We start from the raw sequence: 13,009 nt of genomic DNA, 5'->3' as shown, positions 1-13,009 counted from the left end.
CAGATCTGTCTCCAATGGAGTACATATTGGACATCATGCGATGAAAATCCCAGCGTCGTCAACGAACACCATTAACCGTACCTGAATTGACGGCTGATCTAGAACGGAAAGCACGCTCCTTCCCAAGCATGCATTCAACAGTCTAGTAAGACTGGCTATTAACGCGCCAGCAGTGACTTAGCTCGCGCTTACATTAACCTGTGATCTTCCAATATTAATCACTTAAATATGTTATCTTGAGACGCGTATTCGCTAAATTGCAGAACTGATCGAGGTGGTGCAGTGGTTAGCACACTGGACTCGCATTCGGGACGACGACGGTTCAATCCCGCGTCGGGCGTTCCCTAAATCGCTCCAGGCAAATGCCTGGATGGTTCCTTTGAAAGGGCACTGCCAACTTCCTTCCCCATTCTTCCCTAACCCGATGAGACCGATGACCTGGCTGTTCACTCTCCTCGCCCCAAACAACCGCCGGCCTGTTTGGCCGAGCGTTTCTAGGCGCTTCAGTCTCGAACCGCACGACCGCCACGGTCGCAGGTTCGAATCCTGCCTCGGGCATGGATATGTGTGATGTCCTTAGCTTAGTTACGATTAAGTAGTTCTAAGTTTTAGGGGACTGATGACCTCACATGTTAAGTCCCGCAGTGCGTAGAGTCGTTTGAACCCAAGCAACCCAACCCCCAACCCGAAACTACAGAACATTAATTATGCACTACTCGCCACTGAAATTGCTACAGCAAGAGGAAATGCAGATGATAAACGGGTATTCATTGGACAAATATATTATACTAGAACTGACATGTGACTATATTTTCACGCAATTTGAGTGCAAAGATTGTGAGAAATCAGTACCCAGAACAACCACCTCTGGCCGTAATAACGGCCTTGACACGCCTGGGCATTGAGTCAAACAGAGCTTGGATGTCGTGTACAGGTACAGCTGCCCATGCAGCTTCAACACGATAACACAGTTCATCAAGAGTAGTGACTGGTGTATTGTGACGAGCCAGTTGCTCGGCCACCATTGACCAGACGTTTTCAATTGGTCAAACATCTACAGAATGTGCTGGCCAGGGCAGCAGTCGAACATTTTCTGTATCGATAAAGGCCCGTACAGGACCTGCAACGTGCGGTCGTGCATTATCCTGCCAAATGTAGGGTTTCGCAGGGATCGAATGAAGGGTAGAGCCACGGGTCGTAACACATCTGAAATGTAACGTCCACTGTCCAAAGTGCCGTCAATGCGAACAAGAGTTGACCGAGGCGTGTAACCGATGGCACACCATACCATCACGCCGGGTGTTACGCCAGTATGGCGATGACGAATGCACGCTTCCAATGTGCGTTCACCGTGAAGTCGCCAAACACGGATGCGACCATCATGATCCTGTAAACAGAACGTAAATTCATCGGAAAAAATGAAGTTTTGCCATTCGCGCACCCAGGTTCGTCGTTGAGTACACCATCGCAGGCGCTCCTGTCTGTGATGCAGCGTCAAGGGTAACCGCAGCCACGGTCTCCGAGCTGATAGTCCGTGCTGCTGCAAACGTCGTCGAACTGTTCGTGCAGATGGTTGTTGTCTTGCAAACGTCCCCATCTGTTGACTCAGGGATCGAGACGTGGTTGCACGATCCGTTACAGCCATGCAGATAAGATGCCTGTCATCTCGACTGGTAGAGACACGAGGCCGTTGGGATCCAGTACGGCGTTCCGTATTACCCTCCTGAACCCACCGATTCCATATTCTGCTAACAGTCATTGGATCTCGACCAACGAGAGCAACAATGTCGCGATACGATAAACCGCAATCGCGATAGGCTACAATCCGACCTTTACCAAAGTCGGAAACGTGATGGTACGCATTTCGCCTCCTTACACGAGGCATCACAACAACGTTTCACCAGGCAACGCCGGTCAACTGCTGTCTGTGTATGAGAAATCGGTTTGGAAACTTTCCTCGTGTCAGCACGTTGTAGGTGTCGCCACCTGCGCCAGCCTCGTGTGAATGCTCTGAAAGGCTAATTATTGGAGATGACAGCATCTTCTTGGTGTCGGTTAAATCTCGCGTCTGTAGCACGTCATCTTGGTGGTGTAGCAATTTTAATGGCCAGTAGCGTATGCCTCTGATGCGATATGTTGTTTACGTGTTTCTCTCTCTCTGTCTGTCTCTCACTCTCTCTCTGTCGGCTTGTGCCTGTGTGTTTCCCTCTGTGTGACTTAGCCCGTGTGTTGGTGTGTTGCATGTGCAGACGCAGAGGCCGTCCTATGAGCGCAGCCGCCGGGTGACGCCGCCGCGGCCATGGAGCAGCAGCCTCAGCACCAGGTAGGCAGCCCTGCTCCCCTTTCCCTGCCCTCCCGTCTCTAGACTTACGCTGCCTGCCTCTGCTACGAGCCACCACACCACCCTGGCATTGTGACTAACACGGCTGCACAGACTGTCCTAGTCCCAACTACGCACCTAATCTTAAGCACTCTTCCCTAACACTACTTCTTCATCCTCCTGTCTATCGTGCACGCTTCACGTACGTTTATCGCTAACTGCACGTACTTGTACATATTTTCAGGGGTCAGTTTCTCAAATTTAAACAATAACTACGTCTTAACATGCTTCTTCTTTTCAATATTACTATTATTATTATTATTATGCCCCCCCTCCTCCGGTAGCTGAATGGTTAGCCTGACGGATTGTCAATCCTCTGCGCCCGGGTTCGATTCCCGGCTGGGTCGGGGAATTTTATACTCCCAGGGGCTGGGTGTTGTGCTGTCCGCGTCATCGTCATCATCCCCATCGACTGCAGGCCGCCCAAGTGGCGCCACATTGAAGGACCGGCACCCGGCCAACGGTCTGCCCGACGGGGGCCCTAGCCATACCATTAAATAAAATAAATCATTATTATTATTATTTTCATTTTCATTTCCCACTCCGCATCATATATCCTCTGTAGTTCTGCCATCGTTCACTTACTTCGTTGCTGAAATAAGCAAAGCAATTTTTTTTTTATTTTTCTTGCCTCCTACTCCGTAATCTAATTCATTCAGCAACACCTGGTTTCCCTGGACAATATTTAAGCATCCTCCTCCTACTTTGGCCGCTGTATTTTGCTACACTTGTTTCAGTCTTGCCGGTGTTCATCTTACACCCTGTTTTCGAGGCAATATCCATTGGTTTCCGGAACGAATTTTCTCTGTCCCGCGGAGTGTGCGCTGCTTGGAAACTTTTAACGACTGTTGGGGAGTGTGCGCCTTGCCCAGGCGACTGCTCCGCGACTCGCGACCCCCACCACAGCTCTGCTTCGCCCAGTTCCTCATCCCCTGCCTTCCAAACGTGACGCAGTCCTGCTCCACACATTGCGAGCGTTGCGCTGCTGGAATATGCAGGACAACCTCTGCGGACTTTGTGAAACTAGCAGGCACGGTACTTGCTTGCGAGAGGCAATGATCCCAGGCATACAGATTTCTTCTGCAGTTTCAGTATCCACTGAGTTCGACAGTACTTCCAAGTTCGCCGAGCAGTTCTAGGCGCTTCAGTCCGGAACCGCGCTGCTGCTACGGACGCAGGTTCGAATCCTCTCTCGGGCATGCATGTGTGTGATGTGCTTAGCTTAGTTAGGTTTAAGTAGTTCTAAGTTCTAGGGGACTGATGACCTCAGCTGTTAAGTCCCATAGTGCTCAGAGCCATTTCAACAATTTTTGCCTCAGAATTATTCGGTGTTCCTTTCCAATTTCATCAAATTTTGAACGGTGTTGGTTGAAATGGCTCTGAGCAGTATGGGACTTACCAGCTGAGGTCATCAGTCCCCTACAACTTAGAACTACTTAAACCTAACTAACCTTAGCACATCACACACATGCATGCCCGAGACAGGATTCGAACCTACGACCGTAGCGGTCCCGCAGTTCCAGCCTGTAGCGTCTAGAACCGTTGAGCCACTCTGTGCGGCTTTCAACAGCCTCCCGGAGCTGAAGGGTCTAAGGCATACACTGGTTCAGGAAAGAGAACAGCCTTGTAATGCTGAGATCTCGCATTACGGGATATCACACGTTTATTCTAGTTTATTTTTATTTAATCCTATCGCTGGGGCCCCCCTCCTAGATGACCGTTGGCCGGGTGCCGGTCTTTCAATTTGACGCCACTTGGGCGACCTGGCAGTCGATGAAGAGGACAGGATGATGATGATGATGATGATGATGATGATGATGATGATAGCACAACGGCCAGTTCCTAGGCGGAGAAATTGCCCCGACCCAGCCGGGAATCGAACCCGGGCCCAGAGGATTGACAATCCGTCACGCTGACCATTCAGCTACCGGAGGCGGACTTTATTGTAGTGATTCCATGGTGCTCTGTGCAGACCGTCGGTTCTGGCCGCACTTTCTAAGTTGGCTTTATTCTTTAGTTCAGACGGTTCCATTATTTCTCGAAGATACCGGTATTTAAAAGACGACACATGTGACATTGCCCCCTGGCCCGCTGGGGTAGCCGAGCGCGCTAACGCGCTGCTTTATGGACTCGGGTGAGCGCCGGCGACGATCCGAATCCGCCCTGCGGATTAACGCCGAGGGCCGGCGTGCCGGCCAGCCTGGGTGTGGTTTTTAGGCGGTTTTCTACATCCCGCTAGGTGAATACCGGGCTGGTCCCCACGTTCCGCCTCAGTTACACGCGTCACAGACATTTGAAACACGCCCGCACTGTTTAACGATTTACACTAGGTGCAGACAGCTGGGGTACACTGATCCAATGGGGTGGCGGCAGGAAGGCCATCCGGCCATCCCTAACGCTAACACTGCCATATCCGTTGTAACCACGCCGACCCTATGGTCGCTGCGGGACTATGGAGAAAGAAAAGAAAGACATGTGAAATTGCCCCATATTTCCTTTGTAGTGGTGATCTTCAGATATTTTCCTGCAATTTTACTATCAAAATCCAAAACATGATATTTGGAGGCCTGTCTGGCATGCTATATCGTATATCTTCTTTACGGCATACTTGGTTTCCTCACTATTCTTAGTGGAGATAGCTTCATCATCAGCAAAATGAAGGCGCTTCATTTCGATTCTCTTGTTCCGAGATCCCAGTGTTTCTACCATCGATTTATTTCCCCCATTGTCTGAGGACTTTGTCGAACTCAGTGTTAAACAGAAGTGGGGAGAGGCCACTTCATTGTCGTGGACAAAATGTCTATTACGATGCATCACAACCAACTTATTACTACGCAGAAATTGGATTATGGCGAATAAAGCAGGATTTGGAATCGATCAACCCTTCGCAGTCAGTTTCGGATTTATAACAGCGCGTGTACATCTACATCCATACTCCGCAAGCTACCTGACGGTGTGTGGCGGAAGGTACCCTGAGTACCTCTGTCGGTTCTCCCTTCTATTCCAGCCTCGTATTGTTCGTGGAAAGAAGGATTGTCGGTATGCTTCTGTGTGGGCTCTAATCTCTCTGATTTTATCCTCATGGTCTCTTCGCGAGATATACGTAGGAGGGAGCAATAATATACTGCTCGACTCTTCGGTGAAGGTATGTTCTCGAAACTTCAACAAAAGCCAGTGCCGAGCTACTGAGCGTCTCTCCTGCAGAGTCTTCCACTGGAGTTTATCTGTCATCTCCGCAACGCTTTCGCGATTACTAAATGATCCTGTAACGAAGCGCGCTGCTCTCCGTCGGATCTTCTCCATCTCTTCTATCAACCCCATCTGGTACGGATCCCACACTGCTGAGCAGTATTCGAGCAGTGGGCGAACAAGCGTACTGTAACCTACTTCCTTTGTTTTCGAATTGCGTTTCCTTAGGATTCTTCCAATGAATCTCAGTCTGGCATCTGCTTTACCGACGATAAACTTCATATGATGATTCCATTTTAAATCACTCCTAATGACTATTCCCAGATTATTTTTTGGAATTAACTGCTTCCTGTTGCTGACCTACTACATTGTAGCTTTCTATGTATTCGCAGCACATTACACTTGTCTACAATGAGATTCAATTGCCATTCCCTGCACCATGTGTCAATTCGCTGCAGATCCTCCTGCATTTCAGTACAATTTTCCACTGTTACAACCTCTCGATACACCACAGCATCATCTGCAAAAAGCCTCAGTGAACTTCGGATGTCATCCACCAGGTCATTCGTGTATACTGTGAATAGCGACGGTCCCACGACACTCCCCTGCGGCACACCTGAAATCATGAGGCTGCCTCTGTAACCATACACGTGCATCTGCCAGGCCGGCCAGCCAACATGCTTCCAGTCGTCAACAGTCCAATGACGGGGCCAGGCGAGGCGAGGCGAGGCGTGAAGCTTTGCGTCGTGGAGCCATCAAGGGTAAACGAGTGGTCATTCAGCTCAGAGGGGCCATGTTATTCATGTTTGGTTGAATGGATCGCACGCTGACACTTGTTCCTCGCCCAGCACTGGAGGCTGCAGCAGTTTGCGGAAGGGCTGCACTTCTCTCACGTCGAACGATTGTCTTCACTCGTCGTTGCTCCCGCTCTTGCAGGATCTTCCTCCGGCGGCAGCGATGTCGGAGAATTGATGTTTACCGGATTCCTGATATTCACGGTACATTCGTGAAATGGTTGTACTGGCAACCTGTGATGTGTGTCCCGGGCGGCTATTTGAGGGGGGCGCCAAATTCCTATTCTTGAAGGGAAAGAAAAAACGTTGTTCAAGAAAACGCCTAGCACTCAGCGGGCGTTGATCCATTGATTACTACTATGATCTTGAAACGCATCTCAGTTAGTTTTTGAACATTTTTGAACACATGCCAAGCAGATTTCTGAACAAATGATAAGTTTATTTTTGAATCCACGCATTGTGTCCTTGATGTCTGTCAGGGGAATCAATGTCGCAATCAAGGGGAAAAAAAACTTTCCATAGACAAAAGGGGACGGGGATATAAAAAAAGACAGCCGAATAAACCCGAATGGCTGAATGCTATTCGCTGCTTGCCTATGTGGTTGATTGGGTGCGCTAATGATGAAGCGTCGTTATAATTACTAGCGAAATCAATAGATTCAGACTACCAGAGAGGAAATAAACGAGTAACGGGAATAAGAGATGTGAGAGACTACGTGTTATCTTCTCGTTGTACCCAAGAAAATGAAATTTTGACAGAAAATATTTGGCGGGATCGCTACACTAGTAAGGGCCAGCTGTGCTGCCCCCGGGTAGCAACCGCTTAGCTTCTGCTCTGGATGTCACGCGGAAATGTGTTGTACGAACACGCAATAACTAAACTCGTGATTCCGCGAGGGATAGTGAAATTAATCGGCGAACAAGTCTTGACAATGGTGGGAATAGCTGCAGAATTGGTGATGACAAGGTTGTTTGTTAGAACGAGGAAGGAGAAGAAACGGGAACATAAGACAAATTATGGGAGAATAAGACGATTCCAAATTTATATAAAAATTTCGTACTACTACTACTATTCGATCTCGTCCTTGAGAAACTGGTGCGTATGAATGAAATGTCAAGCTATTTCCTAACATAAAGCTTTCGCTTGTAGTAGGTCTAATAGTCATTCGACATTGGTACTTCGTGAATTATATTCTGTCGTGTTATAAAAATGACCATAGTAGAAAGGCCTGTTTTGTTTTGTCTAGCAGACGGTGACGAAATAGACGTAATCAGATCGAGAAAGCACGGCAGTCTTGGGTATTACTTGTATTAACAGTTCAATATTAGATAACGGCATTTCGGTTTTTCATGTAGCAAAACGTTTCTCGAACTTTGATGAGGTAACAGATTCTTTTGGAGAAAGGAAAGCACGCCATGTAAAGTTGTTACAACATTAGAGACAATAAATGGTAGGAGCTAAGAATTGAAGAAATGTGTACTCTCTTGCTTGTCACTTGTCTTTATTGGTTTTATGTAACCTGTGTTTAATTTTATGTCACAGAAAACAGAGTTATTAGCTAATAGGGAATAAAGAGTGCAAATTTTCTGAGGAGTTCTTATCCTTCCCGCCACAAATAATCCCAACCACCATTAATTGTGAGGTTTTTCTTTGGGGGGGGGGGGGCAGGGGAGGATGTGAGGCATCCCGTCTGGGAGCAGGAGGGACACCACACGAGCCGGCCGCAGTGGCCGAGCGGTCCTAGGCGCTACGGTCCGGAACCAGGCTGCTGCTACGGTCGCAGGTTCGAATGCTGCCTCGAGCATGGATGTGCGTGATGTCCTTAGGTTGGTTAGGTTTAAGTAGTCCTAAGTTCTAGGGGACAGATGAACTCAGATGTTGAGTCCCATAGCGGCCAGAGCCATTTTTTTCGCTTCAACCTCGAACTCTGCCCACTACGGTAATGACATCTTCCAGCAGGACAACTGGCCGTGTTGCAAGGTCAGAACCGTGCTGGAGTGGCCTGAGTCACTGACGTGTTGGCCAGGAAATGCGCCTAACGTGTGCCCACTGGAACACTCGTCAGCGCCAGCTGCGTGCCCGGAAACCACCACCCCGTAATCTGCGGGAATTGCTCGACCTGTCCGTAGACATCTGCTGCCACATACTTGCGGAACCCTGTCGTGGACTTGTAGAGTCTCTGCTGTAGTGTGTTTGGAAAGTGGAACAACACTCTATGAGACAGGTGGTTATAATGCTTTGGTTCATGGGTGTGAGGTGGCGAATTATATCGTGTACACAAGGTATGAAACGGCAGTTGTTTGGTAGACCTGTGAGTTGTACTGAGATGATTCATGTGAGAAGGTGTCAGACGTGATCAAGGCCGAATTACAGGAATTAACAGGCTTGATACAGAGAGCGCATGGGAGTTTCCATTTCGGAAATCGTCAGGCAATTCAATATCCTGAGATCCACAGTATCCAGAGTGTGCCCAGAATACCAAATTCCGGCCGGCCGGAGTGGCCGTGCGGTTCTAGGCGCTTCGGGCTGCAATCGGGTTGCTGCTACCTTCGCAGCGTTCACTTACGGACCAGGAGCAGCGGCATTTGCTTGGAATTATCAGTGCTAACACAAAGAAACGAATTTGGGACGGATGACGGACATATCCCTTTGGATACTGCAGCTAAATTTGGCATTAATAGACTACAGCAGCTAACAGTAGAATACCGTCTGTATCGCCTCTCCTGGGTCGTGACTATGTTGGTTCGACCCTACACGAGTGAAGAACAGTGGCCTGGTCACGTGAGTCTCGACTTGAGTTGGTAACAGCAGACAGAGGGTGCAAGTGTGTGGTAGACCTCATGGAGCTGCATAGTGGTGTGACCTGTGTTCGTATGGAGTGGACTGGGTCCTCTGGATGTTTGGCTACTGGGAGACCATTTGCAGCCATTCATGGACTTCGTGGTCCCAAACAATGACGTAATTTTTATCCATGGCAGTTCACTATGTCACCAGACCGTGACTGTTCGCAATTGGTTTGAAGAACATTCTGGACAATTCGAGCAATGATTGGGACACTTAAGTGGCCTGACATGAATTGCATAGAGTACTTGTGGGCCATAATGGAGAGGTCGCTTCGCGCGCGGCCAACACCTCCGCAATTATGGCCGGCCATTCAGGCGGCACGGCTGAGTACTTGTGCGGCGGACTTGTTGAGTCTGCGCGGCGACGATTATCTGCACCTTGCTGGGCAGATGGAATACTGACACGTTGTTACCTCACTGCGTGCTGGCAGGGTCTTGAAATACGTGAGTTTGGCGGAGACTAGCGAACATTCACCTGAAGATGGCCAAAAGACTCCGCACCAAAATGTCATGGCAGCAGGTTGCAGATATCAGGCCGTTTGCCTTAAATTTTGTGGTACAATCCGTACGCGAGGAAAGTTTTAAATTTCAAATTCAATGGAGTTCTGTAGAGCAAGCACAATAGATCAGGAACGAAGCTTAGGGTATTTAAAACTATTTGACAAATTATAGGGACATATGGAGAAGAGAACTTGCAAGAGAACTGAAGAAATTAGGAACAACTTAATGTCAATAGACATCAGATTCTGGAGGCATTGCTGCTGGCTGACACGATGGCATAAAATTAAAAGTGAAGCACATGTAAGGGAACAAAGTCTGGCTTCACTGTAATGGACACAGTTGGACAAAAACTGCTGAGATCTGATCTTGAGGGAGGATGGGTAGCTTAAGCTGATGGAATGGGTTCGGGCTAACAGGAGGAGAAGAAGAAGAAGAAGAAGAAGAAGAAGAAGGAAAAAGCCCAAAAACTTCATGGGGAAAGGCAGTCAGAACAACTGTGTTGGAGAGCAATGTACAGATTAAAAATACTCTGGAAGCTAGGGTGTGAGAAGCAGTTCTAAAATTGTATTAAGTCACGAATGTAAATAAATTGCATGGTACGCACTTGCTCTGAGTAGCCAATAAAGAGCAGAAAAAGTTGTCATAAAACGGGCTTCACTGAACACTTGAAGTACTCTTTCATTCGTTCCACTGTTGCGCTAGCTATTCAGGCATGGATTGACCTCCCTTTGGAGGACTTGGGTGTCCATTGTAATTCTTTGTTCTCTGACTTGTCGGCTTCTTTTACTTTTGCACGTTTCATGCGTACACTCTCAAATTTTCAAAGGTTTTGTCAGTCATCTTAGCACTAGATTGAGGTAAATACCACACCGAGTAAGTAGGTTTGGATTTATTCCACCACTAACCGATACGTGGCAAAATGATGCTCTGGCCGAGGAGGTGAATATGTAATTATTTGGAGAAACTCGTAATTCCTACCTACTGTATCCTAATTTGTTTCTCCAGTTTCCCCTCTGTTGTTTCAGTAAAATGTGTGAGGGTGGTTCCTTCAATGAACTGTTTTGACATCAGATGTGAGTGAATTGTAGCCTTTTATTGAGAGTCGGTGATGACTTCTAGATTTTCACGCAGAGCGAGGTGTGTCCGTCCAGCGTACAGCTGACGGATCTGGAGTGAGTACGGTGCCGTAGCGCCACGTGCAGAAGGGGGCAGTGGCCGCTGTAACGCCGCCGCCGCCGCTGTTGCAGGTGCAGCTGTCTCACGACGCCAGCGCCGGGCAGGCGGCACAGCAGCAGCAGCAACAGCAGCAGCAGCAGCAACAGCAGCAGCAGCAGCAGCAGCAGACGGTGGTGGCCGTGCACCAGCAGCACCAGCAGCAGGCCGTCATGGTACCCACCAGCGGCATGCAGCAGATAGCGCAGCAGGTGAGAGTGCGGTGGCGCTGAGCGCGGGCTGGCTGTGCGGCTGCGGCTGCGCCTGCCCTGCCGCTGTGCGCAGCTCACACAAACTTGCACTTCTGTTGCCAGCTTCCTGACGCCCGTAGCTGCTGTTCATGTGTCGTGCCACAAAAGTAAAATGGGGAAGTAAATAGTGACAAAGTGAAGTGTGGGCAGTAAAATGGGGCACCATGTTGAAGACTACGAAATGCGGCCATTATGCGTAAAATGCAGGCACCTCAGAGGGTTCAGGAAAAGAAGTCTTAGTCTAGTGCACTGCAGATGTATATACACTCCTGGAAATTGAAATAAGAACACCACTGAATTCATTGTCCCAGGAAGGGGAAACTTTATTGACACATTCCTGGGGTCAGATACATCACATGATCACACTGACAGAACCACAGGCACATAGACACAGGCAACAGAGCATGCACAATGTCGGCACTAGTACAGTGTATATCCACCTTTCGCAGCAATGCAGGCTGCTATTCTCCCATGGAGACGATCGTAGAGATGCTGGATGTAGTCCTGTGGAACGGCTTGCCATGCCACCTGGCGCCTCAGTTGGACCAGCGTTCGTGCTGGACGTGCAGACCGCGTGAGACGACGCTTCATCCAGTCCCAAACATGCTCAATGGGGGACAGATCCGGAGATCTTGCTGGCCAGGGTAGTTGACTTACACCTTCTAGAGCACGTTGGGTGGCACGGGATACATGCGGACGTGCATTGTCCTGTTGGAACAGCAAGTTCCCTTGCCGGTCTAGGAATGCTAGAACGATGGGTTCGATGAAGGTTTGGATGTACCGTGCACTATTCAGTGTCCCCTCGACGATCACCAGAGGTGTACGGCCAGTGTAGGAGATCGCTCCCCACACCATGATGCCGGGTGTTGGCCCTGTGTGCCTCGGTCGTATGCAGTCCTGATTGTGGCGCTCACCTGCACGGCGCCAAACACGCATACGACCATCAATGGCACCAATGCAAAAGCGACTCTCATCGCTGAAGACGACACGTGTCCATTCGTCCCTCCATTCACGCCTGTCGCGACACCACTGGAGGCGGGCTGCACGATGTTGGCGCGTGAGCGGAAGACGGCCTAACGGTGTGCGGGACCGTAGCCCAGCTTCATGGGGACGGTTGCGAATGTTCCTCGCCGATACCCCAGGAGCAACAGTGTCCCTAATTTGCTGGGAAGTGGCGGTGCGGTCCCCTACGGCACTGCGTAGGATCCTACGGTCTTGGCGTGCATCCGCGCGTCGCTGCGGTCCGGTCCCAGGTCGACGGGCACGTGCACCTTCCGCCGACCACTGGCGACAACATCGATGTACTGTGGAGACCTCACGACCCACGTGTTGAGCAATTCGGCGGTACGTCCACCCGGCCACCCGCATGCCCACTATACGCCCTCGCTCAAAGTCCGTCAACTGCACATACGGTTCACGTCCACGCTGCCGCGGCATGCTACCAGTGTTAAAGACTGCGATGGAGCTCCGTATGCCACGGCAAACTGGCTGACACTGACGGCGGCGGTGCACAAATGCTGCGCAGCTAGCGCCATTCGACGGCCAACACCGCGGTTCCTGGTGTGTCCGCTGTGCCGTGCGTGTGATCATTGCTTGTACAGCCCTCTCGCAGTGTCCGGAGCAAGTATGGTGGGTCTGACACACCGGTGTCAATGTGTTCTTTTTTCCATTTCCAGGAGTGTATAATACATTGTAATTATCATCAACTGTCCCTTTCTATCTTACACTCTCGTTTGTTCTTCATTAGCTCAGAAACAAATTGCTGTTACACTCTTCATTTTCATTTAATTTTATGATGTCTAGAAATGTCCAAAAACAGATCACTAGGTAATGGGTAG

At 49.5% G+C, this 13,009-nt stretch overlaps 1 protein-coding gene across 5 annotated transcripts in view; it reads left to right on the top strand.

The window, feature by feature from the left end:
- Nucleotides 1-13,009, top strand: part of LOC126295501 (uncharacterized) — a 305,004-nt gene that overhangs the window by 195,875 nt on the left and 96,120 nt on the right. For all 5 annotated transcript variants that reach the window (XM_049988079.1, XM_049988080.1, XM_049988078.1 and 2 more), the window contains 2 exons: nucleotides 2,250-2,323; nucleotides 10,956-11,132. In XM_049988079.1, coding sequence (XP_049844036.1) covers nucleotides 2,300-2,323; nucleotides 10,956-11,132 — 201 coding nt within the window. In that variant the 5' untranslated portion in view covers nucleotides 2,250-2,299. The remainder of the gene's footprint in view (nucleotides 1-2,249; nucleotides 2,324-10,955; nucleotides 11,133-13,009) is intronic.

Source organism: Schistocerca gregaria, chromosome 11 (genome assembly GCF_023897955.1).
Source record: "Schistocerca gregaria isolate iqSchGreg1 chromosome 11, iqSchGreg1.2, whole genome shotgun sequence".
NCBI classification, from domain to species: domain Eukaryota; kingdom Metazoa; phylum Arthropoda; class Insecta; order Orthoptera; family Acrididae; genus Schistocerca; species Schistocerca gregaria.
Note: the sequence above shows the minus strand (reverse complement) of the source record. Positions and strands in the feature narration are given on the sequence as shown.